Raw genomic sequence first — 25,012 nt, forward strand, 5'->3', positions numbered from 1 at the left:
GACTACACCGTAAGTATGAGCAATTCATTAACGCGAAGTTCATTGCTCCATAAAGAATGAACCGCGATCCAAGTATACATGCTCCATCCCAGACAAGTAAAAGCTGTATTTACATGCCGCACAGCGTGAGCGTTATTATAACAAGTACCCTCTATCAACACACTCTAGCCATCTATAGTATATTAAGGCCGGCGGCACATCACTCGGCCTTCTCGCCGCTAAGTGCGTTGCCGTCGACCTTGCTCTTGGTGGGATAGAACTCGATCTTACCTCCACCTTGGATAACGTCCAGTCTGTCATATAAGGAAGTGGCTCGTGCATATGGGTCAAGCTCCCAGTACTGGGCCCTCAGCCGTTCGATCAGGCCCTTTCTCTTGTCTACCACCGCCTTAGCGGTGCTCTCATCCTTCTTCTTCGCCGAAGAGATCCATTCGATGGTGACGTCTTGGAGCTCCTGGGCGAGCTGCTGCCTTTCGGCCACCAATTCGTCGCGCTTGGCCGTGTCCTCCTGGAGCTTGTTCTCGTCGGGCTGAGGCTCAACATACTGATAGGCCCAGTCCTCGTCGCCATCTAGTTCTTTCATGATGCGGTCCTTGGGGATAAACTTCTCGAGATCCTGAACGTTTTTGGTGAACTGGATCTTAGATGCGACAACAGGGTCGAGCCAGCCTTTAATAATATTCCAGATTCCTATCCCCGATGTTAAATTAGATCTCATCATTGTCGTGCCTGGGGTAACAAACCTGAGAAGATCCAAGGAGCCTTGTGGATGAGAACAACCCCGAGACATTCCGGGTAGTTGGCTTCGAAGCACTTGATCATATACTTCACAGGATGATAGTCCTAGAGCAAATTAAAAACGGTGGCAATTTGATCCCGACGAGTGCACATACCATGTTTGCTAGAGAGAAGTCGGTCATATCAAAGACGACACACTGTTTATCCGTCAGAAAATGTTTCCTGTTGGACATGTCTGTATACTCACGGCTGTTTCAACCGGGGGTGCAAGCATCATCCGGGCAGACTCAATGGTATACACAGTGAACCGGTCTAAGGCTTCTGCGTCCTGATCGGCCGCCTTGTGCAAGCGCACTCTGACGACGCAAATTGGTCGTCCGAGTTTGTCCACGCCATGGAGGAAGCTCTTACCCATGCGCATTTGCAACAAGAACTCTTCGCCAGTCTTCTTCTCGGTGGGATCGGAACTCTGGGATTGCTTCAAGGCATGTTGCTCACCGTTCTTCATGATATCCTCATCCAACTTCACATCCAACAGTCTCCAGCGAAGCGTGGAGATCATCATGATCAAAGCTTTTTTGACATCCCACTTTCGTGCCCGCAGGAATCGCAGAAGTAAAGAATCAGGGTTGTCATGCTTGACCATGTTCCAGAAGGTGACCCGGATCTCTTCGGGCTTCATGTCCACAAGGGCCTGCTGAAACTCTTTCGACTGTCCATACTTGTCATCTCCGTCGGTGATGTTGATGGAGGCGAGACTGGAAGTGATGCCATTGGTGGACTTTTCACTGGCGGTATCTTCCTCCTCTTCAATGTTGCTCCGCCCAAAGAGACCGAACCGCCGCTTAGACTGCTTCTTCTTCTCTTGTGGTGCGCTTGAAGGGGTGGAATCACCGGATTGCTGCTGTAGTTGCTCAACAGCATCCATATTGACACCGCAAACCTTCAGCAGCAGGACCCAGAATTCTTGTAGCTTGGCCTCCTGCTCTGCTGTGAGGTTCCCCACAGTTCCGGGCTGTGCTTCCATAGGCATTGTTCTCAGGGTTTCAATGACTCCGAGGAAAGGTGATTGTGATTCTTGCTCGAATTCCAGAGAGGCCGAAACTTCAGAGATATCGCCTCCGAGATTGCGAAATTTATTCTGTATACAGGCCCCTGTACCGATAAGGAGTAAGGCGAGTGTGACTGACCAGAAAGACGAAGCCTGCCTCGATTCGCAAGGTTGTGACAACGGAGAAGTGGAGAAGGGTCGTCTAGAGGGCCGAGACCAAATCAAAGGGGTTCGATTAGAGTCCCACGGTGTGAGGATCTGTGCGCGCCCTGGATGGAGCAGTCTCTCCAACGCAAGTTGGATAGAATTGGCCGAGGGAGGAATTAGACGGCGGCGCAGGAGGGAACAAGCATGCATGTGCTTATTCTTGAGGGCCAGAAGGCGACAGGAGATAGACGAGTCGGATCCCTAGGGACAGGTGCGTCGGTTTTCTTTTCCCTTCGTGCTCGTGGCTCCAACTCGCTAGGTGAACAGCCACCGAAGAGTAAAATGAAAGACGAAGATCCGAGCCTAAATTTCCAGCCGGGAATGCGGGGAAGGAAGGCGAGAGGGAGGAGGCGAAGTGGCAGAACTGAGAACAGACGAGGCAGTCGGTTAGAACCTTAAGAGATCAGGGCTCATCTGAGAAGGCCAGGGGAGTTCGCAGGGGTGGATCCGGGCACAATTGGGAACGATGAAGCAAGCTATCAGGATTATTTCAGTGGATTCCAGGACTGATTGCCAGTCGTGTGCCAATCCAATCCGACGCCATCCCACCAGGGGTCCTCCGGACTAGACGGAAGACTAGTCCTAATTATAGGCCGATTGGCGGCCGCCATGTCTCACCGCCTGAGGCATCCAGCAGGGTCCAGTGACCGGCCCTTGCCCAAAGCGGGGATCAACATCAACAAACCCAACCTTTTGCGATTCCTCCAACCCGCCTGAAACACCACCAGTTGAGGTCTCATATTTGTGACAGCTTTGCTCTTTCGAGCCAGGGTCTTCCCTCAACTGTTCGTGCTTGGCCTTACTTCACCCTCCCACTTCGATACCCAATCTCGACATCGTCATGGATGCGCTTGCCCGCTCATCGTCTCGCCCACGGCCCTCTTCCAGACCCACGACCCCCCTGAGACCCAGTTCCCGGTCGTCAATCCGCGAGGCCCATGGATATGGCAACATCGGGATGGGAGGCTATACCCAGCCTGCCATCAATGCGCTGGAACCTCAGTTCGCAGAGCTTGCGGACTCCATGGCCGATCTCGAGGCGAACTTTATGCACCTTCAATTGATGCATGAGAGCTTGACGCGGTTCAGTGAGAGCTTTGCCAGTTTTCTATATGGGTTGAACATGAACGCGTTCTGCGTGGACTTTCCGGAGGTATCTGCTGCTGGAAACCTAGTCCGATTTCGATTCATCAGGCTGATCGGCGAATACAGGCTCCGATTCCCGAGTCATTTCGAAGAGCAAAGCAAGCAGAGACACAGAATGGTATATTTCTACCATCGCGATAAGCATTATCAAATACTGACACCGGGAGCAGAGGCTGAAGCGGAACAAATACGACCAACAACCGACGCTGATGCGACATTCATGTGAGTTGCTACGTCACTGTTGCTCGATGGGTCTTTCTACTAACAAAGATGATGCGCCTAGGACTACGGACACTTCCTTTATTGAGCATCCTTCCGCCATAGTCTCCTCAAAACCTACAGCCAGGATCCCGGCTCCTTCGCGTGGCACCACAAGAGGATCAACGCGTGGCTCGACGAGTGGTCGCTATACGACAAGAGGCACCAATCGCGCTCGCCCAAGCGCATTGCCCCGAGGAAGGGGGTTGCGATGAAGGCAGGAACCGGGAACCTAAAGTTTATTGGTAGGGTGCAGGCATGCGGAGGCACAAAGACTTGCGCGTAGGGAACGGTTTGCTATTGGCAACCCGCAGAGAAACCTTACAGTCAAGAACGCGCCCCGGAACCTCGCAAGGAACGTTGTTTCTGATAGGAGAAGCTAATGATGGTTGCATTTCAGTGACACAAAGCCTGCCGAGCGACATGCACGACTTCAGCGGCACGGGTCCTTCTGTGCGATGGAACACCTACCTATCCTGAAGTTGTAGACTTAATTTGCCGATAGGCTGGGAAATTTCCCTCCTGGGTTGAAGCCAGGAACTATATTCAGAGCCCGAGAAATGGCCTGAATGAAGGGTGGCAGCATTAAGTGATGATAGAAGTATAGAATGCAAGCGTTGGGCCGTTGTGGCCTTGTGGCCTGGATAAACCTCGAGTAGTCCCCAGAGTGACCCACCCTGGGGTAAGTGGGAACCTGGGAGAAAAGTAGTACTAGAATGTCTCCATCCATTCCAGATGTATGGGGATCAAGACTGGACCCGATTAAGGGACTGGCCATGCCTGGCGATGCCTGCATCTCATGGTAAGTAAGAAAGAAGTAGGTACTAAGTAAGTAACGATCTCGGATCAAATGCAGTCCCGGTTTCTTATCGCCCGGAGCCGCGGTCGACCCTTGCCTAAAAAAAAGATCTGACTCGCTTCCAGCGCCTACGGTGCCTTCGCTCAAAGGCATCTTAGAATTCTTCATCCCATTCCGGTCTGCTTGGCTGGTGCCTGCCATTCCAGGTCCATCCTGAAAGAATCGCCGGCGTGAGACAAAGGCCCGACTGACAGACTGGCCGTAATCCCCTCCGATCCCGACTGCGGAACACCCGGTGGCTGCGGAGAAACACTGACTGCTTGCTCCTTTTACTATCTACTATCTACTATTTAGTACGTGTGTCGCTCGACATTCCATTGCCTCGGCGGGTTTGTTATTGGCACATCCTTTGAAGGTGCTTTCTCTCTTCATTCCCATTGGACCCCCAGGTGTCCCCTAGTAACACACAACGCTGATGTGACTGAGACCTGCAGAGTCCTCGAGGGTGTTACAATCCATGGATTCCTTCTTTATCTGCAGTTGACCTGCTGGACATCTACTTTGTCTACTTTCCTAGCACACACTCTTTCATTCGGCTCGACGGGGAGCCTCATTCTAGACTGGGCCAAATAGGCTTCAGTGGGATCTTTAACACTACCCTTATCATCCCACTCATTTCAACCACACCTTCTCAAATGGCTAGCGTACACTCCATATCACTCCTCTCAGAGGCCGCATATGGCTGCGGTATGTACAGAAGATGCGAGAATCTGTCCGTGATTTTTGTCCCATTACTGACCCGACAAAGAACATTTGTCCGCACAACTGGGACAATGTGTGAGCACTGCTGAGCAGTTCAAGACCGCGTTTATCAAAGCACATAATGCTCTCAGCAATTTTCCACGCCCCATGGACTCGTCTGTTAAGCAGAACGGTCGCCTCAAGGCCAGGGGCCTTTTGAAGCCTAAGTACACCTGCTTGACATGTTCTGAGGCGATGTCAATAGGCGACCGGAAAGCCCATGCCGAGAAGACTAGTCATCAGTTTTGTGAGTGGTTTTTCTCTTTTGTCTACCTGCATCGGCTAATCATCTGCCAGACATGGATTCTAGAGGCCGCGCACTGTACTGCCAGGCTTGCAGGGATTTCGTCTACGACCACGGTTTAGAACGGCTTCGCTGCTCAACAGCGGAAAGCACTTTAGAAGGTAAGCGCCTGGTTCTTCTACTGTACTCGTCACAGCACTGACATGAAGAAGTCGCCCGAAAACGTCGCTTTAGCAATAGCTCTGCGGACGAACTTTATATTCGCAGTAATGCTAACAAGCGTCCATGTGCCAAGCAAGGCGTCAGGGGCTTGTTTAACCTAGGGCAAACCTGCTATCTCAATGTCATTCTTCAGACACTTCTGCATGACCCAATACTCAACACCTACTTTCTTGGGAACGGTCATCAGCCACACGACTGTACTGCCTCTGACTGTGTGGGATGTGCAGTTGCTGAGGCTTTTGCCGACTTCAACAGCAGCGACAAAGCAGAGGGTTTCGCGGCTCTCAATCTTCTCTTGGCGACATGGCGCGCAAGTCCTGTATGTTGCCTTGGCCCTGTTTCCCATCAACTAATGTTAATGATGGACATCTCAGACTTTGGCGGGCTATCAGCAACAAGATGCTCATGAATATTACCAGTTTCTTGTCGACAAACTTCATGCTAGCACTGAGGGACACCGAGAAGGTCATGAAAAGGGCTGCCCTTGTTTCTTCCATAAGACCTTCTACGGAAAACTTCGAAGCAGCGTGACCTGCGACAAGTGTGGCAATGTCACGCGAACGGATGATCCTATGGTGGACCTCAGTCTCGACGTCCAGGTGCAAGCGAAGAAGCGCGCCATGGGTGGTATAGGAGTATCATCGACGCCTACCCTAAGTGGATGCCTGGATAGCTATACGTCCCCGGAGAAACTCATGGCAGGCGTGTACAACTGCAGTCACTGCGGCGGAACACCCCAAAAAGCAACCAAGCAGTTGCGAATCCGCAAGCTGCCGGCCATTCTGTGCATGCAGTTGAAGGTAGGATCCGCTCCGTATTGATCAGTAATCGTGGGTCTATAAACGTTTACTGACCTCATCACAGCGCTTCGAGCACACGTTTTCAGTCTCAGAGAAGCTAGAAGGCAAGATCGACTTTCCCTTGTCTATCAACATGCTCCCCTATACGACCGTCCCACATGCCAAGGTTGATAGGTCAAGATTCATTTATGACCTCTCATCTGCCGTAGTCCACAAGGGCAAGCTTGATGCGGGGCATTACTATGTCTACTGCCGTCAGGGCGACGAGGTACGTTCTTCTCCTCGTGTGCCTGATACTCCCTGATACAACACTCACTAACCTGAGCTATCAGTGGATGCTTTTTAATGACGACCAAGTCACAGCTGTCACGGAGGCCGATGTCCTCAATGCTGATGCTTATCTCTTATTCTACAATCTTCGATCTCTCGCTTCTGCACCGCAATAGAAGCGTGTACACAGCTATCATGGAGACTGATGTCCTCAACGCTGATGCTTATCCCTTAATCTACAATCTTTGATCTCTCGCTTCTGCACCGCAATAGAAGCATGTACACATACAATTCTCGTGTACTACTACATCATATCCGGCGGTTCATCTCTCGCATTTGGTTTCAGTTCAGCGACCCGGAGTCATGGCAAGGAGTTGATTGTCTGTTTGGTTGCATGCTCGTCTAGGCGAGAGGTGGCTGGCAACTTCCATAGATGCAAGACCTGGTGTTTGGCTTTTTTAATTGCTTAGACATAGTGGAATAGGTTAGCGCTGTGCTTGTTGAAAGACTACAGTAGAAGGCATCTGCGATAGGTTCATGCATAGCTGTTTAGCTAGATTTCAATACAGTATTGCCTTATCGTGCCATTGGCCTTGTCAGGCTTGCCCTGATGAGCGCCTAAAAGTAGGATATCTGTACGATGTGACGCACAAGGTCGACACCTAGACTACGTGTCCTACACCGGGGCTGGCCATCGGATTCCGCAGTCGCACAGGGAGAAACGCGCAATCGAGCATGCGCAGTGACATAGCTCATGCAGACTACGCCCACCAGAGCCGCACTATGAGAAGCAGCCCTCAATGAATCAAAGTTGGCCTTTAACACCCTTATCACAGAAGCAAAAATCCTTAGCAAGATTTCCTCAATTCATTCGATTAAGAATTGGAAAAAGAAAAAGGCTCGACATGACACCTTCGGATAAAATTGTCAACACCGGCATCCGCGCAATATTTCCCTCTCTTCCTCTAATTCATCATATCTCCTTCAACACCATTTTAATTCATTCCATTGAAGCAAGCCCGGACGGATTTTAGTTGCAGGTCGGTCGGTTCAGGCGAGAGGCTATCGTATCCCTCCACCATGGATTGGTACCGAGCGCCGAGTGCGTTAACGAATCGTCGTGAATAGGAAAATGGGATCGAGAGATTCGATTTAACGGTACTGGATTTGGTGAATAGGGTGTTAGTGAGACCATTTCTTTCCTTTTCTTTCTTCTTCTCCGCTCGTATGTGAATATGTGGGTGATATATTGTTCCAAATTCTTTCTTTTCCGATACTGGCATTCCCGGTTCTTTGTTGTTGTATTTGCTTTTTCTTCTTTTCATATCCTCCTTCCCATGCCATTGCGAGATGATGTAGTGGTGGTGATGGTGGATGATGGTAATGGTGAGACCAACCTTGTGGAAACCGATGTCCTGGGACTTCTCACGGAAGCACTGACGGCAGATGTTCATCTGAATGCGGAAACCCCCGTTAGCCAACACATTCCCTAATCCCTATGCGCACGTCCTTCTTATTCAACCCAGGAGATAATTTGATATCCATACCCCGTACTTGCGGATGAGACCGGCGCGGTGCGTGCAGACACGGCTATTTATTTTCGACATCAGCTCATCATCATTCTCATCGTCCCATATCAATCCCAATCGTCTGGAGAATCGCGGTTTACACACCATCCACGGGAGCCCTTGCCGAACCTATACGAAACAAATCCATTAGCCACACACAAATCACCATATCTGTCCGGGAGCGATAATTCCTTACTTGCGGGGCCGGCTGTACCAGACGGACTCGTGAGTCATCTTGAATCTGAGGCGAGAGAAACCTGGGGATGAGGGTGTTTGGCAGGCGGTTTGTCGTCGCTGGGCGTTGAGGGATTGAACGAAAAGGTTAGGGTCGAAATTCCGTTGTGTGCTTTCCTGTTTCCGTGATGCGGGCTCGGACCATCTCGCTTGAGTGCGGCTAAGCCCTTTTGGAATGGTCCGGTCAGGTGATGCCGCCGCTTTCTCCAAGGTTGCGGGTGACCCGATCAGTTCTTCCGCTCCGATCTATATACTCCACTTTCCTGGTCTTTCCAGTGCGAGGAAGTCCATGAGACTCTTGATTCTGCTTGCTTGGTGCTGTCGCACTGATACGATTATATATGACTGTCCCTACGTCTGAATTACGTCGCAACTACATATAGCCAAAATACCATATACCATTCATCATCATGTCTACTCTGTATCTCTACATGCATGACAGAACCCATGAAGCGCAAACCATATCCCCAAGCATGAACACAATCCCACGAAAGGCCCGAAATAAACCCAAATCTCGGCATCCTGATGAGAAGGAAAAAGAAAAAGACCTTTACAGCCACTCAAATTCGCATCATACATCCGATACGAGGTACATTCCACCGTAATGCAATTCCATCTCAGAATTAGAGCTAATCCTATACACACGGATCTAAGCCTATAGACACATAGGTGAATAAGCTACTTCGATTTTGATACGGACAGACAACAGAAAGCAGAAAGCAGAAAGTAGATGATCTTCTCGGAAAACCACCACCTTCTCAGTAACCATACGTCCCCGATAGGTGTTATGTACAGATGCTAAACCTAATGACAGGGGGACTATTCTGCATGTTTCAATGGACCAGAACAGTGACCGTACGGTCTAGATACGGTATGTATTTAAGGACCGGGTAGGTAGGTAGTAGGTAGGCGTGGTAATCTTGGGACCCTGCAGTGCGTACAGCTACCTACCTAGATAGGTAGGTACTGTAAGCTAGTTGATTAGCTGATACCCATCCCCATCCCCATCCCCATCCTCCATCATGCATGCATGCATACATAAGCGGGAAAAAATCATGCAATATGCAGAACTACCCAGAGCATATACACACATCTAGAAGTAATATAAAGTTATGTACTCGCGTACCCCCATTCCTCATCTAGTACAACAAGGAAGGTAAGTACTATTTGATGATAATCTATCTACCGAGTATATCATAGGAACTTGGAATCTATTAGGCAAGAACCATAGAATCCTAAGTAAAGAAGAAGAACACAACATTCCTTGAGATCTTTCGGTGGTTATTATGGGTACCTATCTATAGGGTCAGACAATCCATGCATCAGGTCTAGAATCCAAATACCAATAGGTGATGGTGGACAGCTTTAGCAGCCATTACTCAATTGCGGGATTACCCGCTTCCTACCGACCTACGTATTCAGCTTGCACCAAAGGAATATGTAGGTACGTAGTTGGATAGCTCAGAAGATGAGGATTGATTGGTGTGCGAGTTGCGGTGTCGGTGTCGGTGTCGGAGATTAGCCCGTCCCTGTCTCTCATGGATCGGGCTAGGTATCTACCGATCTATCTATTGCCTATTTGGTAGTTCCGTGCCGGGGGTTCCGGGGATTATTATGTTGCCATACTATGATATAGTATTGGTTTGTGGTCTGGGACTTGAGTCAGATAGGATGACGCGGTGCGCAAGGGATCCAGCCTGGTTGGGTTCTTTCTTTGAGGTGGAGTTAAGGGTCGAGAGCTGAGTGCTGTATAGAAAATGAGCTAAAAAGGACTGCTGGTGGTTTCTGAAGGTGGAGTATGGCCTGGAGGGCACGTAAATTTTGGTATATGTGAAGAGATGATAGGGTTAGTATTGTTCATCATGATGAGCAAAGCGTTCCAGGCAAGAGCTCTTTGCGAAGCTCTTTGTTGCTATACTGGTAGCTCTTCATAGAAGAGAGAGCTGTGTGGGAGAGGAAACCTCTCGATATAAGAAGCGTATGACGCTGCGCCTACTCCACACGGTTATATCCGAAGTCCCGTCGGGAGGAAGCGAGACACTGTCTAGATAGACATGGTTGTACTCCGTACATTGTAAACTAATGCGCCATATCGGCTCGAGATAGTCGGTGAAGTTGCGACATGGGCATCATAGGACAGGAGTGGAGTTGCCGGTGGAAGTTCTCGAGCTCCTAGGTATACTCGAGAGCTATTCCTTGGACCCTACCTGGCCCGAGACAATCACGGTTTGGTGCCTTTACCTAACTGGGCCATCTCGCAGGAAGCGGGTATTGCAGGAACCCGAATGTTATGATCCAAGGTGGCTGGGTCGATCATTGGCTATACTGCTCTTTATACTACCCCCGATTAGTCGAATATTAAGAATGCAAAGCATCATGAGGGCCGGTTAAAGCGGCAAGATCGGAGAGAGGCCGGAGAGAGCGGCACGGAAATTATCGTCACTTGCCTAGTATGGCCAAGTGTAGAGCCATGGTTTGGCCTGCTTAGAAATGCGGTCGTGAAGAATTTGCGGACGGCGCCCTCCGGCGGTTTTGCTTACCCCATCAATATAAAAAATTTTCGCCAATCGAACGACTTGGGCCAAAGTTGAAGCAAAATCCACATGGTAGGAAAAGTCTTCGACTTTACGAGAGCCCTGGATGGTCGATCGGGGAAGTGATTGGACAAAGCATCGGAGGGGGGGGTTCCACTCCTACACAGTAGGAGGAACTGGACGCAGGATGTCGTAATTCCTATGTGGAAGGGAAAACCCTGAATAATGCTGACATGTCAGTTTGTTTATCCCTTTTAGGTGACGCGCGGGCAACGAGTGGAAAACATCAAACCATGCCAGACCTCATCCATTCTCCGTATGGAATTGCTGAAGAGCGCAACGCGAGCCGAGTGAGCCGGATGTGCCGAATCAAGGTCATGGGATTGGTTTGATCTTATCAGGCCTAAATTTATGGCGGGTCCACTGGCGATGGTCGGCATGACAGCACGGATGTCCAACATTCCAATACGGCAATGATTGCTGCGCACCTGGTAGGCTTTTGCGGGGAGACTCGCCCATCACGATGGCGGTCTCGAGAAGAAGACAATAGCCATAGTGGACAAGTCATCTCTATCCAACCATTGTTAATCTTGTCAGGGTCAAGTACTCAAGACTTCATGAAGAGCTATGCAAATGATGCCAATGACGTCAACGACCCGACCACCACATCAGATAGATATCAGATCCATCGTGTTGGGCGTCACTGGCGATGAGTCAGTGATGGTCATACGACAATGCACAAGTACGGGTGCGGTGGGCAAGAACTAGAACTGAAACGGGTAAAGACTGAATAAAAATCAGAAGAGGCTCGACCAAACCTGGGCCAAAGAAGCCGTGCAACTGGCGAGAGATCTCCGGGAGACGGATATGTGCGTGTGTGGAAAAGTCAGAGGTGCGTGGGAGTAAAAGTGACCAGAAAGCTCCCTGGAGCATGGCGGTGTTATGCCGCCCGGGCAGTTCACACGGCATACGGAAGGCCGCGGATGTGGATTGCAAGTGATGGAATTACATCCGGTGATGCCAAGCCACGATCGTCGGTTGGGTTGTCAGATGAGGACACTCGTAGGCTGTAGAGTCTAGACACTAAAGAGTCAGAAGCACTCACAATCACGGGCACAGACAGGACGCCTTATTAGTTATTACACAGTAACATGGATGGGCTAGCAAAGCCCAACGTGCAGGCCCGCCCGGTGGGGTTTGGTTTGCTTCCCGAGGGAGGATGATGGATGATTGCCACTAAGCCGGTAGAGATCGACGCTTGTTGGTTGGTGGTGGCTACACGGTCCCTACTTAACTATTACTCACCTACTCCAGATAGATACTATCTACTACATAGAGACTTCATATGGGACCGAGGAATAATAGATAGGTTACACCACAGTGGCACAGAATCGTGCTAGATAAGCCACCGCTCTTCTAGTTTCAGGATCAGCCATCCGCTCCCCTCTTGGGGTTGTATACTTAGATAGATAGATAGCTGGCTGTCGCTTCCAGACCAAGATCGTCGCCCGAACCTAATGTTAGGTCGGCGCCAGCACATCCTCCGTCCGTACCTGGCCATCGCATGCACCGCTCACCTCGCTTGTAGCACCGATCTTTAGTGCCACCGACCATCTGCGTCGCAGCGTCATGCTACACTGGCATGTGCCTGGGTTGACGATCAGCCCACCAGAGCTTGACAATGAACATAACTCATGGGCCAGTTGGGTACATTCCAGCTGGGCCACTCTCCAATAGAGCTGGACTCACAGGCACGGAAGTGCGCCTACATCCACCGCAGTTATGTACTTGTGTAGCCAAAGCCAACACAACTGTCGCGGGATGGTTTGAGAAAAATCCATACGTGAGGGATGTCTTCCATAAATGGGACCGATCGACCTCTGCAGAAAGAGGGGTCGTGATACGACCTATTTATCACGGAGGACACTTCCTCCTTGAGCACATTCCATACAATGTTCCCTCCAATCCTAGCTCACAATGGTCTGCTGCAGCGATTGATTGATTGCTCCGCACTTGCGCGCACTAGTAGACAGGACACTACCATAGTATGGCGTCCCAATTCCGACGTCTCTCCTCCACCCTACCGCGTATGTAAGGGGAGGCAGGACTGAAAGCATGACCACTATCGGTTGATGTCATGAAAAGTAATCATTTCGTTTGCTTTCACGGAGTCAAGACAATCATTCCCAGACAATAGCCCCTACAAATAGCCGCCGGGGGCAGTGACCTCGTCGCGTCAAACAGTAAGCGATTCGTCTGCTTATTGCGTAGCATACGACCAGCGGGAAGACGAGATCTAAGATTTGGGCGTATCGGAACCCCTGCATTTTGGACTCTGGTTATACACCCCGCGATCGGATGATGCTTGCACCATCCACAGCTGTCAGCCAGCGGCCAGGGAGGGATTGATCCGTAGCGCGAGTGCTCTTGTTTACCAATAGGTACGGCGTGGGGACAAGGTTGGGATCAACGGTGTATAGGGCATAGGCCATTGTTGGGGACCGGGATTACTACTCCATGATGCTTGCAGCCTTGTTGACCCGTTCGGACCCATCATCACGGTGATCTCTAATAGATAGTTCTTTGTTTCTGGGCTTGCTGGGGTTCTTGTTGACCCGCGCCATTAGTAATAAAGCCGTGAGGCCGCAAGAACAAGAACCAGAAAGAAAAAGCCCCGAAAAGAGGCGAGCAGGATCCCGAAGCGGATGGAATGGTCCGCTCTAGGCCAGCCGCTAAAGCCCGGTACCTTGGGATGAGGTCATTTCCCACGGCGCCGTCAGCGCGCCGTGACCTGGATCTAAAGTATCCTCCCGGTCGCTCCGGACTTCCGAGAATCAATCGTGCCAAGAATCTGTGGTTTTTTCCCCCCCCTTCTTCCTGTGACCATTCCAAGGGTGCATGGAAAGTAGGTACTTATGTAGATTGAGAATTCACTCTCCGGACGGTGCTCGGGTTGAGGTGACAATTAACGATCACTTAGGCAAACTCATCATGAGTCAGAGGCCTAGAGCTAGTTATAAGTACTCAGTAGTATGTGAGAATGTTGGGAAGGAAGTAAGACGAGAGGAAGAGATTGGCTGACAGGCGAAGGAAACCGAAGGACTAAATGTACTAGAAATGGAAGGAAGTCAAAAAAAAAAAAAGAGAGAGAACGAGAAAATAAGGTTCCAGGCTTGGAGGGCGGTGATTAGTCCAAAAATGATCTGCTCCATCGCTGGATGAGTGGTACCAGCGTTCCCGGCAGACACCTCATGATGACGCTGTTGGAAAGCCGAGGAGCAAGCTATATCACGGCCATGGGAAGATGTAAGGCTTCTAGCAACCATGTATGAACTGTGAAGGTGTCCAGCGCCTGTCATCGTTTGATGCAGCGCCAGCAAGAACAAGGAGCAACCCGATCCGCAACCCGGCCAGGACGACATCCACCAGCGTCAAGCCCAGGCTGTCGACTGACAAGGTCCAACAACGAATTAACGACGGACTGACTGACTGGGCTTCCCTGCTAGCGCGAGGGTGCGAGTAACTCCACTTTCGGCACACGGAGCTTTGGGAAGCTCCAGCACGCGTGTTGTTTCCACGGCCGCTCGGCCTTGTCGCATCCTATCCCCGCCAGCTCCGAAGGAAGGAGAGCAGCGACACAAAGCGAAGAAAAATAATCATGAGTAATGATTGAAAAAGTCTCGCGCGACCCTCTCGCACCCCGGTCTTCTGCCTTCCGTCTCATCTTCCCGTGGTTCACCGTTGGTCGGCTAGGTTCCCTTGATTTCTTCTGCCATTCTTATACTTCTGCCCTCCCCCCTTCCACGACCGCCGTCTGCTTCCATACTTCAGCCCTATCGACCTGCTCCGGCGGATTTCTACGTACTTCCCTCTTCCACCAGCTGGTAGCCGCGCCCATCCGCAACCCAGCCCCTAGTCCATAATTCCTGCCATTTTGTTCGCAGCAATTGGAGCTGGAGTTGGCCTTGCCTTAGAGCTCCAGTGCTCTTGACATCCACTTGTCGCAGGTCGCAGGTCGCAGAAGCATAATCCTGAAACTCCTGCCCGTAAAAAAAAAGATCCCCTCATGTGGCAGCGAGCTTCCCGCGCCGCGCTTGCGGCAGCTTTCTTCCTAGTCTCCATTGCGAATGCTCTTCCCCATGGTGATGACGATGCGATGGACATGGACATGAGCCATAGTGAATCTACTCAGGAATCACACACAGATGACGATAACGACTCCCTCATGAGCTATTTCGCGTATGGAAAACACAGCGGCGCAATCGTGGCTCACATTGGTCTGATGATTCTCGCCTGGTGCTTTATTCTGCCAACAGGTATAGTTTCATTTTGCTACTTTCACAGGTCATGTAAGCTGACGCTTGGAAACACCAGCGGTCATGTTCAGTGTTGCGCGATCACGTTTCGCGCTGCCGTCGCAGTTCCTTTTCCTGGTGTTCAACGCGGTGGGATTGCTTGTTGGAATCATCTACAACAGCCAGACCCCTGGTCTGTACCCGAACAACGCTCACCACAAGATTGGCTGGATCGTGACCTGGGTCATGAGCGCGCAAGTCATCATGTCGTTAATTTTTGCCTACGCTGGCAGAGGCGAGTCGGAATCGAGCTCATATGAGCGAGCGGCCTTCCTCCCTGTCTCTACCGATGAGATGGCTGAGAATGCTCACACCTACCCAGCTGGTATCCGTCATTCATACCGTTGGTCGCGCGACAGTGGACAGGGTACGGAAAGAAACTCCTCTTCCCTCCACAGTCGCCCCAGTTCGCCTTCTTGTTCTTCACCTTCGGATGAGTATGATGGATTCGAAAAGCCCGAGGACCCGATTCCTGAACATTCGTCCCAACCACGCGGTTGGTTCCGCGTCCCATTCTTCGATCGCTTCCTTGCCAGCCGTGTGCCTCGTATGGTCTCCAACCGGGGCCTTGGGATCATCTCGATCATCTATTCCTTTATTGACAGAATAATCTTGCCGTTTGGCTTCGTCGCCCTCACGACCGGTGGCGTGACTTACGGTGGTCTCATGGTAAGTCTCGAGCTTGTAGGATTGTGTAGGTGACGCCGGCTAACGTGCGATGCAGAGAGGAAGCGAGGTCTTTAATGGTCTTGCCCACTTTATCAAAGGCGGCATCTTCTTTTGGTACGGTATTCTTACACTCGGACGCATGCTTGGGTGCTGGGCCGACCTTGGCTGGGCCTGGAACGTGAAGCCGTCCAGTGCAATTGTCGGTAAATGGAAGGCCAAGATCCCCTCTGGTGAATTCGTCGAGTCATTCGTGATCTTCCTCTATGGTATCACCAACGTCTTCCTGGAGCACCTCGCTGGTTGGGGTGGCGCATGGACTGCCACCGATCTCGAGCATGTGTCCATTTCTATCATGTTCTTCGGTGGTGGCCTGTGTGGTATGCTTTTCGAGTCGAAGCGCGTCCGAGGTTGGTTGAACAGCACGGTTCTGCAATACCCCTCCCACATGAGTGCGCACACGTCGACGGATACCGCCTGGCAGCTCCCTGATACTCAGGGTGTGTCGCTCAACCCCATGCCTGCGCTGATCATTCTCCTGCTGGGGATGATGATGGGTTCTCACCACCAAACTAGCATGGTATCCACCATGGTGCACAAGCAGTGGGGCAACCTCCTGGTCGGCTTTGCGCTGGCTCGGGGTATGACCTATGTTGTCATGTACCTCAAGCCCCCGACCTCCTACCTTCCATCTCGTCCGCCGACGGAGATCGTTGCTGCTTTCTGCTTGATGTCGGGTGGCTTGGTCTTCATGCTTAGCGTAAGTCGGAAACGAGGACTCCAAATAAAATGCAAGACAGCTTTGACTAACTTCGGTGATAGACCCGTAGCGTGATCGATTTGTTGGAGGAGTACGACCTCGACGCGATGTTCGTCTTCACGGTCACCATGGGGCTGACCGCCTTCATCATGGCATGCGAAATCCTGTGCATTGCCATCAAGGCCTGGGCGGTGAAGCGGGAGTCTCGCCCTGCGCTGCCGCCCTTCCAATTCCCGGCCTCCGCCTGAGGCAGTTGACAAAAACAACAAAGCCCAAAAACATATCTGCTTTCCACAGCATTATACCCCCTTACAACATCGACTTTCTTTGGTCTGGTGTCAGAACTCGCACATTCGGGTGACGAACATAATACGACCATATATACCACGGCCCTGTTCTATGACTCTTGTTTATCTCTGATGTGTCCCCATGTTAATGACCGATATCCCTGTTATGGAAGAATAATGAGAAGGTGATTGATGACTTTCCTGGATCTATCGATATAATGAATTGGCAAATACTATCTCAACTTAAACTTTTACTCTTTTGTAGCACATGTAATGTGATTGGTTGGGATCCAATCCCGATGCCCCTGCCCTGGCGGTGCCTGGTTCTTGCCTCCATGATCGAATCACCCAGTTTCGGGTGCAATTCAATTTGCATAGTGCATACTCTCCAATTCATATCTATTGCCATACGGAGGACATACTCCATACCAGCACAGTGGAGGTCGATCCCGGTGTTCACTGGCTAAGTCCGGGCCACCGACAAAAAGCTTAACCAGAAAGCGCGAAGCCCGACCTCGGCGGGAATTGCCGGTCGGCAGCTTCTCGCTAGAGGCATCCCGCAAGACCGCCACTCGGCGAATTTGATATGCCCCTGTTCACCTTCTCCCCAGCGACGGACGGTATTCAGAGTCTGGCTGAACGATTATTGGTTATAGCGCCCGTTCGCATGAAAAGAAACAATGTCTATTAGACTGTGTGATGTGAGGCATCCCGCTTTGTTATTCAAGCATTAGTAATAAATGAGGGGCAGCAGGTGGGGAGGGGCATTTTGAATTGGAGAAGGCGGCTCGAGGTGGATGCTGCTCATTTGGGGCGAAGCCCTGTGGATATATCTAGTCGCCGTTCTCCCTCAGTATTCTTGACATTGAAACTATCCCACTTGATCCTGTCTAGCCACTTTCCAAGACTAAACAACCCGTCACCATGGCCTCTAACCCTCCCGGAGCTTGCTGTGCCCAGGGCTTCAAGCATGAAGGCACCCCTGTTGGCGAAGTCAAGAAGATCAACAACAGTGCGTTGTCCGATTGGATCTCTCCCTCATATGTCCCCTTCTAACGGCACCATTGTCCCGTAGTCGACACCTACATTGTCTACCCCAAGGACAACAAGACCCCCGAGAAGGCCGTGCTCTTCCTGAGCGACATTTTCGGTCTGTTCACCAACGCTAAGCTCGTTACCGACGAATTTGCCAACAACGGCTACCTTTGTGTGCTTCCCGATCTCTTCAACGGCGACGCCATCGAGCCCGCCGCCATGGAGTCCGGCAAGTTCGACATTGGCGCTTGGTTCCCCAACCACCAGCCCACTCACGTCGACCCTATCGTTGAGTCGACGATCAAGTACATCAAGGGAGACTTGGGCGTCAAGCGCATCGCCGCTGTCGGTTACTGCTTCGGTGCCAAGGTGAGTTCTCTTCGGACCGTACCAGTCGTGCATCTGCTAATGAAGCTCGCCAAATAGTACGTCTGCCGTTTCATGAAGGATGGCCAGATCGACGTTGGCTTCAACGCCCACCCCTCTTTTGTCACACACGAGGAGCTCGGCGCCATCCAGGGCCCTCTGTCCATTGCTGCTGCTCGTAAGTCTCATTGCATCCCTTGAACACATTTCTGGATACGTGAGCGCATGCTAACTCGTTTCTTGCAAACAGAGATCGACAGCATCTTCACCACTCAGCTTCGTCACGAGTCCGAGGAGACCCTGATCAAGACTGGCCAGCCCTGGCAGATCAATCTGTACAGCGGTGTCTCTCACGGTTTCGCTATCCGCGCCGACCTGAGCAACCCCCACTTCAAGTGGTCCAAGGAGCAGGCTTTCTGCCAGGCCGTCGCCTGGTTCAGACAGTACCTGTAAATGCGTGAAATACAGCATCAGCTGCTTCCTCTGTACATGTTACCATTAGTTAATAATGAACCGACATCATGAATGACTTTAGTGGGGGTGAGGAAGATAGATTGTCGTCAAGTTCTCCGTAGAAAGGAACGATAAGCGTTATCGTCCACGTGACCCCGGAGATCCGCGCTGCGAAAAGGAACGGCGAGACCAGGTCAACTTTAAGCCTAGAGGAATAAGATCCAGCCACCCCGAGAAGCACTACTTTAGTGCTCTTGTTCTCCTCGTCGGGGCTGTCTGGCGTTCTCGGTTAGAGTTCCATTGCCCGCCATCTTTTCGTGCTGTCTGGGTCTCGATTTTTGGCTTGTTTCATCCTGGCCTGATTCCCGTCGCGTGTATACCGGAGTTTGCGTGCATTCTTTCCGGCTTCAACCAACTGGTTGCCAATGACTTGCGGTCTATAAGTTCCTATCAGACTCAACAGACATATTCCACTGGACCATTCTATTCGGGTTCGCTCCTTTCTTTTACCTTGGAAGGCTTCGTCAAGTCTCCGAAACCGCTCCATCGCCCCCTAGACTCCACCAGCACTCTCGACACTCACCGTCCGACATTATTAGATCCTTCACCTTCGACCCTATAGTGACGCCTCGCTCTTGATATACGCTACTGTAACTACCTACATTATAACCGCAATCTCGCTACGCTCAAACACCAACCACCATGGCTACACCCGCCGCTCTGCCGCCGCTGCCCTTCAACCCGTCTAGGGTACGATCTTACGTCCTCCGTCTCCCTCTGTTCACACGACTTGTACTTTTAGCGATCCTTGTCTTTTGGTTGCTCGAGTTGCAGACCGTGTGGAGCGTGGTGCAATGGGGGTCCGTTATACCGGAGGAGATTGGGTTCGGTAGCAGTATGTCTTCTCGGGCACACGTGGCCTTGCAAGTATAGCTAGGTTCTGACGCATGGGACAGTGTACCGGCTCAACACGTATCCTTTCATCCATTTGGGATTCTTCCACACCTTCTTGAATGTGCTGGCGCTCACGCCGCTGTTGGAACGCTTTGAGGCCGAGCACGGCACATTGACCGCCGTCGCGCTGTTTATTGGGCGTAAGTCTGCTTCCTTGGCGTTTTTGAACGGATAGGCAAATTGAATTAGGTGTGCTAACCTGGGCGTTCCCTTATAATAGCTCTCTCCACGCTTCCGGCGGGCGCTTATATCCTGGTTGAGAAGTTTCTCTTGCACAGGAATACCGCTATCGTGGGCTCAAGGTGAGTGCCCTATATTGCGTCGCAATATATATGAAACAGGCCCTAATGATCTTCAGTATCTGGGTCTTTCTTCTTTTGGGCTCCGAGGCTATTAGGACGTTCAAGTCGAATCCCTACTTTAGGTATATACAACCACAAATTTCTCCTTGAGGTTTCTAGACTAATGCAGCTTTAGCCTGGGGACGACCAAGATCCCCACGTGGACGTCGCCCCTGTTTGCCTGTGCTCTTGTCTCGATTCTTGTGCCGAACACGAGCTTTCTTGGACATCTGTGTGCTATCTTAGTTGGGTACTTGCGTAAGTATGCATCTTCTGTAAACTTAGGTTCGCGGCTAATTCGTGCTCGTCAGTCGGACTTGGATTCCTGAAGATCTTCGTTCCCCCGGAGAAGGTGCTTAGATGGATTGAAGGCAAGCTTAACCTCCTTGGTAGACTGCCACACTACGTGTCAGTGGACCAAAAGACGTACGGTCGTTATGGTGTCCTTCCAACAACGACCACCGGTGGTGAAAGGGGAACCCCGATGAGCTTCCTCGGCTCGTCGCAACGCCTTGGCCCGTGAGAAACTAGGGCCTACCTGGAGAATACTTTCTTGTGCATAATTAGTTAGCATTATACGGCATTCAATAGTCCCCGCAATTTTGTGGGGAAAGCAAATAATAATGGATTCGGCATGAAGTTGTGCAGGTGGTCTATAGCGGTCAACGTAAATTTGCGGGCAGTCGATTAGTGCTCCGTAGCGGCTGTAGACATCCCGGACCGTCAAGCATCACCACCATGGGACTAGGTCCCCGAATGCCTCACCTCCCATGGCCTTGAAATGTAAGTTACCCCCTTGAATGTATTATGGAGTCAAATCTATTCCACTGATCCCACCGAATCCGCTTCACCCCTTTCCAATCCCAGCTACCCACCCTGATCACCTTACCCCGGATTGTCGCGAAGGACACCTCAGACCAGACCACGCTGACAGAGAACAACTATAGCTGTGATCCGCAAGTTGCGGAGTAACCCCAACTTTCTCTTCGTGCATCTACCGCATATCCTTTCATTCATCTGCATTGTCTCCGGCGTCGTCTGGTTGCTCCTCCTTCCCCTCAACGATTACTCCCGGCAAACCTACATCTCCGAGAATGCGCTTCTGCCCGGTCAAGTCCACGCCTATTTCTCTGGCAGCGAGCAGCATATCTTTCGTGGATACAAGAAGGAGCTAGAGGGCATACTAGCAGGGCAGACCGAGGATGGACAAGAAGGGTGGAATGACAAGTTCACCCCAGCGTGAGTTATTGAAACTCCGCACCGCCAGTGTATTCGATAAGGATGCATTGCTAACTGGGTATGGGTGTCTGTCAGGGTGTCGGATAAGATTCAATCAATTCTGAAAGCCACCGGCCTCAAGGTTGCCACTCAGAATTACGAGTACACGTCGTCCGGTATCAAACACCAGGGACAGAATGTCTATTCAATTATCCAGGCGCCGCGTGGAGATGCCACGGAAGCTATTGTGCTAGTTGCGGCTTGGAAGACGGTGGATGATGAACTGAATCTGAATGGTGTCACTCTTGCGCTGACCCTGGCGAGATACTTTAAACGTGGGTGGTTTCTCCTCTTGGTGGTTATAGGATGTTTGGTTTGCTCATGAAAATGGCTGCAGGGTGGTCGCTATGGTCGAAGGATATCATCTTCTTGTTTCCACCGGACAGCAAAGCAGGCACGCAAGCGTGGATCGACGCTTACCATGATATGCAGCCGGCGTTTGTGCAACCCCTGCCGTTGAAGAGCGGCGCGTTGCAGGGCGGCTTGGTGATCGAATACCCGTTTGACCATCGGTTCGAGTCCCTACATATCCTGTACGACGGCGTCAACGGCCAGTTGCCCAACCTGGATTTGTTTAACACGGCCGTGTCCATCACCGGGGGCCAGATGGGCATTGGAACAAATCTTCAGGAGATGTGGGATCATGATGACAGCTACGAAATGCGACTGGAAACTATCATGAGGGGAATGGTCAAGCAGGGCTTTGGTTATGCGACAGGCCCGCACAGCAGCTTCATGCCATATCACATTGATGCCATCATGCTCCAGACGAAAGGCGACGGCTGGCAGGACGAGATGGCGCTTGGCCGCACAGTTGAGAGTCTCTGTCGCAGCTTGAACAACCTCCTGGAACATCTGCACCAGAGTTTCTTCTTCTACCTCCTCATGCAGACCAACCGTTTCGTCAGTATCGGCACGTATCTTCCCAGTGCAATGCTGATCGCCGGTAACTTCACCATCATGGCAATCGCTTTATGGCTCCGAACTGGCTACTATCCAGGCCGCCAGCAAAGCCCTCAAGCCTCGAAGTCCACGAAAGAACAAGCCGCAACTGCAACAGAAAACCGCGACGACAAGCAGTCCCCGGCCCAGACAGACGCCAGCAACATCATCGAACGTCAACTCGCCCTCCCACTCACCCTCGTCGTCGGCCTGCACCTCCTCGGGCTAATCCCTCTCTACATCTTCAACAACATCTCTCACCAGGTCCGCCCCCTCTGCCCCCAAACATACCCCCCAACTAACACACCCCCACCAGTACTACCCAACAGCAACCTACACCAGCATCCTCGCCAACATTATCCTCCCCCTTCTCCTAGCAGCCATCCTATCTCACGGCCTCAACCCCAAACCCCAGCAATACCTCCTCATCAAATCCTTCTCCCTCCTCATGCTAGGCCTCTTTCTTTCCACCCTCGCCACTCTCAACTTCTCCCTGTCCTTCATGATCGGACTCCTCTGCGCACCCCTCACCTTCGTCAACCGTATCAACCCGCACACCACCTCCCGTCCGGTCCGGTATATCCTTGCCATGCTGGGACTCGGACTCCTGAATGTGCTTTCCCCGTCTGTGCTTCTCCTAGCGGCGTGCAGTTACTTCGGGGTTGATGTGGAGACCGTGCTTACGCAGGCGGCCTTCGGATGGGATGTTTGGGGTGTGTGGACGCAGGTGGTTGTTTGGTGTGTTTGGTGGCCGGCTTGGGTGTCGGGATGTGCCTTGGTGGGTTTTTCGTTGTTTAGCTCTTAGATAGTAGGAATCGGGCTTATCGGTTGGGGTTGTGTAGCATGAGTAGAGGGACAAGTGGGTGGATTGTTATGTTATCATTTCAGGTTTGTATTTATAGGTATAGGTTTTCGAACTATATTAGAAGGTGGCGGGTGTTACTTTCGTGGATCTCAATTATAATGAGGTTTCTAGTACTTGTTCGTACATATATGAATGTGGTAGGTACTCTTTTATTACCTGAGCCGGGGACTAACATAAGGGAGAAGAAGGGATGGAAAAGGGAAGAGGGGCAATCTATGCAGCCCACACGTCCTTTCCAACGCCCTCGATCCAGTGGCCCAGCTGGTTGACGCCGGCATCCCAGTCCTTCAGTCTGTTCCGCATGCCCTCGATCTGCTTCATATCCAGCACCTTCGGCTGCACCCAGTTGATCTGCGCGACCTGGGCTACCTGGTCAATGGCACCCTTGAGCAGACCCAGTGACAGCGCCTTCATGATTAGATGTTCGATCTCCTGGGGCTTGACCTTCGTTTCGGCGGAGATGGCCGAGAAAGTCAGGTTACGGTCGTGCGGGGGACGACGGAAGACCATCTCCGTCAGCGCGGACAGGGAGATCTTCTGGTACAGGAAGATGCGATGCTGCGCTAGCAGCTGGTTCTTAGAGATGTTTCCGGCAAGGACGTCGTAGGCGGTCAGGTCGCCACGGTTAAAGGCGAACAGAAGGTCGCGCAGCCAGCTGTGCGGCGTCTCGGTGAGGGAGTCCAGGATCGGGTGCAGGAGGAGTTCACCAAAGTTGTAGATGGTGTCGGAGACGAGGGCGGCCACACTGAGGTTGTATGCGCGGGAGACACGCTCCGCTTCGCTGAGGTCCTCGAGATTAATGCAGGCGAGGTAGAGGAGTGCGTTCTTGTAGAAGGAGGCGAATTCTTGTTTGGCCTGGAGAATTGGGTGCTTGGTTAGTGAATCTCGGGTGGCGGGTGCGGGGAGGCACCTACGTGATAGTAATCCGCGTTGACTTTGTAGAAGGATGCATGCACGACGGTCTCCACGGAGTCGAACTTGTCCAGCACTTTCTGGCATATCTCCAGGTCCTTCTGCGCGCCGTTCAGATCTTGTAGCCGTTGCTTGACGTTGGCGACATCCGCAAGGGCGTAGATGTAAGCATCTTGTGACTCGGGCTTGTTCACTTTGTCTGCCAGAGATGTGAGGAAAGAGAGGCGTTCTTGGTCATCTGCATTCAGGAGCGTTAGCGAGGACTTCGGCTCGGCATGGAGCTATAGGTCGATATGGCGGGATACGAACCGGCACACTCTGTTGATGCCATCAATCCCAACGAGACAAACTTGAGCTGATTGATTCTGTCGGCGAAGCTGAGAACGAAACTCTTGAATATCGGTAGTCGCTGGGCAGCGCTCTCTGGTAGGCGGAAGAACTCGACCAGGGAGTCCGTAAGCTGATGCCATAGTTTGCGCTCCCAGTAGTCTTCGAAGCTTAGGAAGTAGGCCTGGCTCTGCTCGGGAGCTTGCTGCATCTGATCGGCGAGGAAATCGGAGATCCGTTGGTTCTCCATGGTTGCGGAGGACTCGGGGGTGTGATGGACGGTCTGGGAAGGGATGGATGGAAGGTCGGAGGATGTGAGAGGGCGAATGGATGTAATCGGGGCGAAGATGGGGCAGGGAAGCTGATCTGAAGATGGAAGCGGAGCTGGTCGTGATGGAGCGCCGTCGAAGCTCGGGCGGTGAGGCACATGACATCGCCAACGACATCATCCTCGCCGGCCTCCCATCTCCTTCTCGCCGATTCACAGATCCCAATAGCGCGCAGATCTACTTGAATTCCAAGGTGGTCGCTAAGACAGCTTTGGGAATAGTTGGGACCAAACATCTAACATGATTGCAGGACGACAGTCAGACTTTGGT

The 25,012-nt window shown here is 51.6% G+C and overlaps 9 protein-coding genes across 9 annotated transcripts; 6 read left to right on the forward strand and 3 right to left on the reverse strand.

Moving 5' to 3' along the window:
- Window positions 1–8: 8 nt before the first annotated feature.
- BO94DRAFT_620926 (CRAL-TRIO domain-containing protein) lies at window positions 9–2,535 on the reverse strand. The gene is made up of 4 exons (XM_025616965.1): window positions 986–2,535; window positions 894–935; window positions 744–843; window positions 9–690 (listed from the first exon to the last, which is right to left on the reverse strand). The coding sequence occupies exons 1-4, from the start codon at window positions 2,144–2,146 to the stop codon at window positions 200–202; spliced, it is 1,794 nt and encodes a 597-aa protein (XP_025471186.1). The 5' UTR covers window positions 2,147–2,535; the 3' UTR covers window positions 9–199.
- Window positions 2,536–2,687: 152 nt separating this feature from the next.
- BO94DRAFT_531396 (DASH complex subunit DAM1) lies at window positions 2,688–4,044 on the forward strand. Its single transcript, XM_025610892.1, has 4 exons — window positions 2,688–3,149; window positions 3,209–3,260; window positions 3,313–3,364; window positions 3,426–4,044. The coding sequence occupies exons 1-4, from the start codon at window positions 2,838–2,840 to the stop codon at window positions 3,613–3,615; spliced, it is 606 nt and encodes a 201-aa protein (XP_025471187.1). The 5' UTR covers window positions 2,688–2,837; the 3' UTR covers window positions 3,616–4,044.
- A 603-nt stretch (window positions 4,045–4,647) lies between these two features.
- Window positions 4,648–7,122, forward strand: BO94DRAFT_274194 (putative ubiquitin C-terminal hydrolase Ubp8). The gene is made up of 7 exons (XM_025606581.1): window positions 4,648–4,946; window positions 5,008–5,247; window positions 5,298–5,405; window positions 5,457–5,785; window positions 5,841–6,266; window positions 6,331–6,534; window positions 6,599–7,122. The coding sequence occupies exons 1-7, from the start codon at window positions 4,895–4,897 to the stop codon at window positions 6,710–6,712; spliced, it is 1,473 nt and encodes a 490-aa protein (XP_025471188.1). The 5' UTR covers window positions 4,648–4,894; the 3' UTR covers window positions 6,713–7,122.
- Window positions 7,123–7,933: 811 nt separating this feature from the next.
- Window positions 7,934–8,338, reverse strand: BO94DRAFT_451840 (40S ribosomal protein uS14; the record flags this gene model as incomplete). The annotated part of the gene is made up of 4 exons (XM_025607543.1): window positions 7,934–7,990; window positions 8,084–8,126; window positions 8,210–8,233; window positions 8,301–8,338. Coding segments are annotated over 4 exons (162 nt in total), but the record flags the coding sequence as incomplete, so codon positions are not given.
- Window positions 8,339–12,396: 4,058 nt separating this feature from the next.
- BO94DRAFT_457164 (uncharacterized protein) lies at window positions 12,397–12,609 on the forward strand (the record flags this gene model as incomplete). The annotated part of the gene is made up of 1 exon (XM_025607733.1): window positions 12,397–12,609. A coding segment is annotated over one exon (213 nt), but the record flags the coding sequence as incomplete, so codon positions are not given.
- Window positions 12,610–14,938: 2,329 nt separating this feature from the next.
- On the forward strand, window positions 14,939–16,901 carry BO94DRAFT_457299 (Ytp1 family protein; the record flags this gene model as incomplete). Its single annotated transcript, XM_025607737.1, has 4 exons — window positions 14,939–15,188; window positions 15,247–15,896; window positions 15,952–16,653; window positions 16,716–16,901. The coding sequence occupies 4 exons, from the start codon at window positions 14,939–14,941 to the stop codon at window positions 16,899–16,901; spliced, it is 1,788 nt and encodes a 595-aa protein (XP_025471191.1).
- Window positions 16,902–17,852: 951 nt separating this feature from the next.
- On the forward strand, window positions 17,853–18,881 carry BO94DRAFT_531404 (dienelactone hydrolase family protein). The gene is made up of 4 exons (XM_025610893.1): window positions 17,853–17,952; window positions 18,016–18,344; window positions 18,402–18,519; window positions 18,592–18,881. The coding sequence occupies exons 1-4, from the start codon at window positions 17,865–17,867 to the stop codon at window positions 18,792–18,794; spliced, it is 738 nt and encodes a 245-aa protein (XP_025471192.1). The 5' UTR covers window positions 17,853–17,864; the 3' UTR covers window positions 18,795–18,881.
- A 615-nt stretch (window positions 18,882–19,496) lies between these two features.
- BO94DRAFT_457506 (Gaa1-domain-containing protein) lies at window positions 19,497–23,114 on the forward strand (the record flags this gene model as incomplete). The annotated part of the gene is made up of 10 exons (XM_025607750.1): window positions 19,497–19,689; window positions 19,751–19,888; window positions 19,969–20,050; window positions 20,107–20,172; window positions 20,220–20,347; window positions 20,401–20,608; window positions 21,026–21,328; window positions 21,404–21,642; window positions 21,705–22,573; window positions 22,626–23,114. The coding sequence occupies 10 exons, from the start codon at window positions 19,497–19,499 to the stop codon at window positions 23,112–23,114; spliced, it is 2,715 nt and encodes a 904-aa protein (XP_025471193.1).
- A 130-nt stretch (window positions 23,115–23,244) lies between these two features.
- Window positions 23,245–24,929, reverse strand: BO94DRAFT_484440 (proteasome regulatory particle lid subunit RPN9). Its single transcript, XM_025608955.1, has 3 exons — window positions 24,396–24,929; window positions 24,089–24,324; window positions 23,245–24,029 (listed from the first exon to the last, which is right to left on the reverse strand). Exons 1-3 carry the CDS (start codon window positions 24,661–24,663, stop codon window positions 23,388–23,390), a joined length of 1,146 nt encoding a protein of 381 aa, XP_025471194.1. The 5' UTR covers window positions 24,664–24,929; the 3' UTR covers window positions 23,245–23,387.
- Window positions 24,930–25,012: the final 83 nt, after the last annotated feature.

This window comes from Aspergillus sclerotioniger (assembly GCF_003184525.1).
Source record: "Aspergillus sclerotioniger CBS 115572 chromosome Unknown BO94scaffold_4, whole genome shotgun sequence".
Taxonomy (NCBI): Eukaryota; Fungi; Ascomycota; class Eurotiomycetes; order Eurotiales; family Aspergillaceae; genus Aspergillus; species Aspergillus sclerotioniger.

Coding starts and splice junctions, on each gene's coding strand:
- BO94DRAFT_531396 (XM_025610892.1), top strand. CDS start 2,838: ATGGATGCGCTTGCCCGCTCATCGTCTCGCCCACGGCCCTCTTCCAGA. Junction 3,150..3,208: donor TCTGCGTGGACTTTCCGGAG/GTATCTGCTGCT, acceptor CGGCGAATACAG/GCTCCGATTCCCGAGTCATT. Junction 3,365..3,425: donor GACGCTGATGCGACATTCAT/GTGAGTTGCTAC, acceptor TGATGCGCCTAG/GACTACGGACACTTCCTTTA.
- BO94DRAFT_274194 (XM_025606581.1), top strand. CDS start 4,895: ATGGCTAGCGTACACTCCATATCACTCCTCTCAGAGGCCGCATATGGC. Junction 5,406..5,456: donor AGCGGAAAGCACTTTAGAAG/GTAAGCGCCTGG, acceptor GACATGAAGAAG/TCGCCCGAAAACGTCGCTTT. Junction 5,786..5,840: donor CGACATGGCGCGCAAGTCCT/GTATGTTGCCTT, acceptor TGGACATCTCAG/ACTTTGGCGGGCTATCAGCA.
- BO94DRAFT_620926 (XM_025616965.1), bottom strand. CDS start 2,146: ATGCATGCTTGTTCCCTCCTGCGCCGCCGTCTAATTCCTCCCTCGGCC. Junction 936..985: donor CACCCCCGGTTGAAACAGCC/GTGAGTATACAG, acceptor ACGGATAAACAG/TGTGTCGTCTTTGATATGAC. Junction 691..743: donor GGCTCCTTGGATCTTCTCAG/GTTTGTTACCCC, acceptor CATCGGGGATAG/GAATCTGGAATATTATTAAA.
- BO94DRAFT_531404 (XM_025610893.1), top strand. CDS start 17,865: ATGGCCTCTAACCCTCCCGGAGCTTGCTGTGCCCAGGGCTTCAAGCAT. Junction 17,953..18,015: donor AGTCAAGAAGATCAACAACA/GTGCGTTGTCCG, acceptor ATTGTCCCGTAG/TCGACACCTACATTGTCTAC. Junction 18,345..18,401: donor GTTACTGCTTCGGTGCCAAG/GTGAGTTCTCTT, acceptor CTCGCCAAATAG/TACGTCTGCCGTTTCATGAA.
- BO94DRAFT_484440 (XM_025608955.1), bottom strand. CDS start 24,663: ATGGAGAACCAACGGATCTCCGATTTCCTCGCCGATCAGATGCAGCAA. Junction 24,325..24,395: donor GGCATCAACAGAGTGTGCCG/GTTCGTATCCCG, acceptor TCCTGAATGCAG/ATGACCAAGAACGCCTCTCT. Junction 24,030..24,088: donor TCAACGCGGATTACTATCAC/GTAGGTGCCTCC, acceptor CCAATTCTCCAG/GCCAAACAAGAATTCGCCTC.